The sequence below is a fragment of the Mus pahari genome, chromosome X (assembly GCF_900095145.1).
Source record: "Mus pahari chromosome X, PAHARI_EIJ_v1.1, whole genome shotgun sequence".
Classification (NCBI taxonomy): Eukaryota; Metazoa; Chordata; class Mammalia; order Rodentia; family Muridae; genus Mus; species Mus pahari.
In genome coordinates this window covers 81,763,095-81,768,512 of record NC_034613.1, presented here as the reverse complement: position 1 = coordinate 81,768,512, position 5,418 = coordinate 81,763,095, and the positions used below count along the sequence as shown (strand labels likewise).

Below are 5,418 nucleotides of genomic sequence, written 5' to 3'. Positions count from 1 at the left end.
TTCTCTGTGTAGCCCTGGCTGCCCTGGAACTCACTCTGTAGACCAGGCTGGCCTCGAACTCAGAAATTTGCCTGCCTCTGCCTCCCGAGTGCTGGGACTAAAGGCGTGTGCCACCACGCCTGGCTTGCAAGATATCTTACAGTCAGTCCTGATACTGTTTTCAAAAGTTTCTGATTGAAGGCTTTTTGAAAAACAGAACAATACTCATTTATTCCCCCCCCCTATTTAGCTGCAAATTTCTCAAAGACGGTTAACCTAATATCATTTTTTTCCTTTGCCTACTTTCACAGCTCTGGGTGAACCAGGAGGATGGGGTGGAGGAAGGGCCCAGTGATGTGCAGAATGGGCACCTGGACCCCAACTCAGACTGCCTTTGTCTGGGCCGGCCACTACAGAACCGGGACCAGATGCGGGCCAATGTCATCAATGAGATCATGAGCACGGAGCGCCATTACATCAAGCACCTCAAGGACATTTGCGAGGTAGCCATGGTGGTGCATGTGGGAGCATGTGTGGTGAAATGCAGGGCACTTCTAGGAAGAGCTGACAGTCTGCATGAGCCTGCTTGTGGCCGTCCCCAAACCCAGCTGGACTCACCTCCCACATTGTTTTCAGTGGGATGAAATTGGGTCCTTTGAGTTTTCAATTTTTTTCTCTCCTGTGTTTTATCCATCTTTGTCATTAATTCATTAATATTTACCTTCTGTCCTTCTACCCCTGCCTCTCTATCTGCCTCTTCTTTGTCTCTGTCCTTTCCTTTCCTGAATCTGTACTCTTTAAAAAAAAACAGAAATAATAAGTTTTATTTAAAATATATCCAAAATACCATTATTGTAAGATAATAGATTATTTTACATTGTTTTTATGGAAATTCAGTATTTCATAGTTACAGTACATTGGAGAGTACCAAAAGCCACTAGTAGCCCTTGTCTGTAATGTCAGAAGTCCAGCCCCACCTCCCCCTGACATTCATTTCCATCTTCACATCTATAACTTTTACTCTTGGTTTCTGATCCAGCAAAGGCCTAACCTACCTCATTCATTAAAGGAAATTTAAGCAAGAGACAGGCTTGGATGTATAGAAGAGTCCATAGGATTTTTTTTAAAGGATGCAAATTGTAAGGTCTTCACTCCTGCCACCTAAGTTGTGAATTGTCAGTGGCTATGGTGAGTCATGGGCATATTTAAGTTTCAAGCACATCACTTTTGATTCTGATGTGCTGGAACTCTTCCCTCACTTGAAGAACACTGTGGTTAATTTAAACATATAAGTACTTGTAAAAGAAATCAACAGAAGATGAAAGCTATATCAACAATCCTCAGCACCTTTAGTTTGTGTCTCTATATTCCCTAACTCCATGCTTTCTATCTCTCTAGACTATGGGAGCCTCCCCCTCCCCGCCCCATGTTCTCTTTATCTTAATGAAGGCTGGTTAACACTTTCAAAGGATTTCAAAGGATTACTAAGCAGTAAGAGAAAAATCAATAGAAAATGGAGAAAAGAATGTTTTCTAAATGTTTTTAAAGTCATTATTTTATGTATATGGGTGCTTTGCCTACACGTATGTCTGTGCACCACATGTGTGCTTGGTACATGAGGAAGCATTGAATCCACTGGAACTGGAGTTATAGATGATTGTGATCCACTGGGTAGGTGCTAACAATCCAAGTCAGGTCCTTTGGAAGAGTATCCAGCTCTCTTAACCACTGAGCTGTCTCCCTAGCCCTCTTTGAAAAGGCACACACAGAGACACACACGTACCCCCAAACCCAAATCACACAGCTTTCTTTTGACCTTGGGAAAACACTTCATTGATTCATCTTGTTTCCTTCCCTCTTAGGAGAAATCAGAGCCTAATTTCGTTTCCTAACCTGGGGGACTACTTTGTAGTTGAGAGTATAGTTGTAATATTTTCAAAGACCTAGTTTCCCTAGAGCAGAGCTAGCCAACAGAGCGTACTGCTAGTAGGCATCTGCTAGCTAGCCAAGCTTTTGAAACATGGCTGGTGTTATTAAGAAGGAAAATTAATTGTTTTTATTTAAGTAGAATTAATTTAAATAAAGACACACTACTATTTGAAATCACATTGGACAGTGCACCTATAGAAAGATAATTATGGGTATTAAATTTAACCTGAGCTCATTTTCTTTTCTCAGTTAAGTAGATTAAGAATTATCCTTTTCATGTCATGAAGCAGTAAGGATGGAAAGAACACAGGTTCTAGAAATATATTGTTCTGTTATATCTCAACTTAGTCACAAATTAACCCCATAGCCTTAAAGGTCCCCACATCAAGTATCCACATACTCTGAGCTCAATTTTCTCCTTTGTCTTTTACACTTCATTATATACTTACTCCTTAAAGTTGTTGAGAGAACTACATAAATGTACTGTTGTTGTTTACATGTGAATTGTACTGGAGTGTGAACTTGGGCCCTTGTACATGTTAGGCAAGTCTACTACCACTGATCTGTACCTGCAGATCATAGATACAATGCTATAATTAAATATGCTCCAGATATTTTAGAAAATGTCTTTTTATTTCTTCCTTCAAATCTGTATCCATAGCTCATCTATATCCATAGCTCTCCTTTTCTTCTCAGAGGTTTCTACTGTAGCCAGCAATATCTGCATCACCTGATACCTTGTTACACATGTAAAATCTTTGGCTCTATCTCAGACTTACTGAGTTAAATTGTGCATTTTAGTAATTACATAAAAGTTTGAGAAATAGGACGTAGAAACATAAGGACTTAGAAATCTTCAAATGAGAATTTGCAGATATTTTGGTATCTATAATAAACTGAGTAGAATCTGTTCACCACTTGATAACTAGGACAGGCTATCATGACCTAAGGTAATTTCCCGCCTTAGCTTAAAACCTTCCAGTGGCTCATAATTCCCCTTTAAGTAAAAATGGAAACTGTTATTACTTACAAGGGCAGGTAGTGTCAACCCCCCTCACTATTTTGGCTTTGTCTCTTGTTCTTTTTCTACGTTCTTACTAACCCACCCCTACTGGCTTCTTAGTATTCATCTAGAGCCAGACATGCTCCCAAATAGAGACCTTAAACTACTTTTTCCCTGTTCAGAGAAATACTCCTTCAATTAGGTGCTTCAAGTTTTTATTCAAATATTCTATTTAAAACTCCAAGCTTGCATTGCTTCTTCGTTTTCTTATTTTACCTTTCTCCATTATGCTTTTGACTATTAGATAAATTGTGTATTTCTGTATTAATTTACTTATACCTTATCTATCATACTAGAATGTAAATATTATAAGAGGAAGGGGATCTCATTTGTTAATTACTGATTTTGAATCCATAACTCACAGTGTCTGACACATACTAAAAATTCTCAAAAATATTGCAAAATAAAAATAAGTATAATTGTTTGCATGTATATACCTGTTTGATTATCATACTGGGAGTCATTTAATCTTCAAAGAGAGCAAATATTATTTTCTTTACCAACAAATTATTTTTAATTAGAAAAAAAATTTCTTAGTGTTTCCAGGCTCAAATGCTGTGAAAGTTTATTAGTCTTAGAAGTATGCCTCATTGTCCCCAACTCTCAAACATCATGGTCTCAAAACACAAGGTACAACAATGGATATGTTAATCTGTACAGACGAGGAGTGTGATGACTCTGCTTTGAGGATTTGTCCAAGGCAGCCAACCTAGTCAGGGCCTTTGTTGAGGACATTAGACGCTATCTCTTTGTTCTACTCCCCAGCAATAGATATCAAAGAGAATTAGAAAAATCTGTGTTTAACTGGGCCATGGGCAGTATTCTAGCTTTAGACTGTATTACCTATAAACCGAAGCCTTTTGCACCAAAATATTTTCAGAAAGAGTACCAGAGTTAGAACTGAGAGTCCCAGGGACAAGTCATATTTTGGTGTCTAAGAAACCTCAGCAAAGTCTCATTAACTGTTGACCTTGTTCCCCACCTCTAAAATAAGTGGGTTGGGGAGCTTGCTCTTTAAGTGATCTGTAGTTCTTAATCTCTCTGGTTTTGTACTGTGTGGACATATTTTCACTGGAGAAACCTATGGTAGTGAGACAGCTCTCTTCTGCACTTTCTGCCTCTTCCTCCTTAGCACTCAAGGAAGCACATCTTATTTGAGTGTGAATGTGTTAATATGACAATCTACCACATTCTCCACAGAGTTCTAAATCTAGCCAGGGGGATAAAAACTCAGAGCTTAGCTCAGGATCATTATGACTAATCATCTGTGACATTGCCGTTTGTAACCATGGTACTAATTTTACAATAGAAGAAATTAAGTACTAAACAAACAGAGCTAAAGATGCTTCAAAATGTCTTTTCTGTCCCTGGGGCGAAATTAGCTCAGGCATAATATAAATGTGAAATCAGTTCTATTCTCAGATGCCTCCAGAAAATCTTGCCTATCTTTCCTTGGTCATTTGGATTACTCTCAGTTGCTTCACCATCAAGAAATTCTTCCTTTATCTAATAAGTTTTACCCTGTTATTTCTGTCTTTTATGTTTAAACCTTGGTTTTAATCTGCATGTGATAATTGTAGCCTGTACTTGTAACCTCATCACTCAGGAAACTAAAATTTGAGGATGAATTTTAGGCCTATCTGTGCTATATAGTGAGATATAAATTAAAACCAAAACCAAAGAGCAGCAGCAGCAACAACAAAAATATTTGAGCTTTTGAAAGTATTAAGTTTTTCTCTTTTTGTCATTATTTCTACCCAGGTACTCACAAAAGATCATTATATCTTGGCATATATCGATAATGATAATATGTTGTATAGTGTGGTAATTTTATATAGTATATTAGAATAAACAGATGAAACAGCTATTTAGCCTAAAATAATAATCCCAGGATTTTATGTCTACCCTAGTACCTACCCCACCCAAAAATCTTAGATAATCAATCAGGGCTCTTCCTGAGGGAAGACTGATTCTCTCTCAGCATTTGCTAATTGGTCTTTATCTAAGAGTGGGGCTCTGGGAGACGTCCCCCAGCCATGTTGTCATGTCAGTGGGTATTGTCATTATTCAGATCTTCTTTAGGATACTATACTGTTTAGATTTCATGAGTGCAGTTTCTCTGTACTATATAGAAGACAGTCTCACAACAAACTTTCTGGTCCTCTGGCTTTTATACTCATCCCATCCCACCATCTGTGATCTTCCTTGAGCTTTATTTTTTATTGGATGTTTTCTTTATTTACATTTCAAATGTTACCCCTTTCCTGGTTTCCCCTCAGAGAACCCCCTCTCCCTAGCCCCTTTCCCATCCCCCTGCTCACCAACCCACCCACTCCCACTTCCTGGCCGTGGCATTCCCCTACACTGGGGCATAGAGCCTTCACAGGACCACGGGCCTCTCCTCCCATTGATGTGCAACTAGGCTATCCTCTGCTACATATGCAGCT

General features: G+C 38.6%; 1 protein-coding gene across 6 annotated transcripts in view; it reads left to right on the top strand.

Moving 5' to 3' along the window:
- Positions 1-5,418, top strand: part of Arhgef9 (Cdc42 guanine nucleotide exchange factor 9) — a 150,801-nt gene that overhangs the window by 84,285 nt on the left and 61,098 nt on the right. For all 6 annotated transcript variants that reach the window (XM_029534076.1, XM_021187595.1, XM_029534075.1 and 3 more), the window contains one exon: positions 291-482. In XM_029534076.1, the coding sequence (XP_029389936.1) occupies positions 291-482 (192 nt within the window). The remainder of the gene's footprint in view (positions 1-290; positions 483-5,418) is intronic.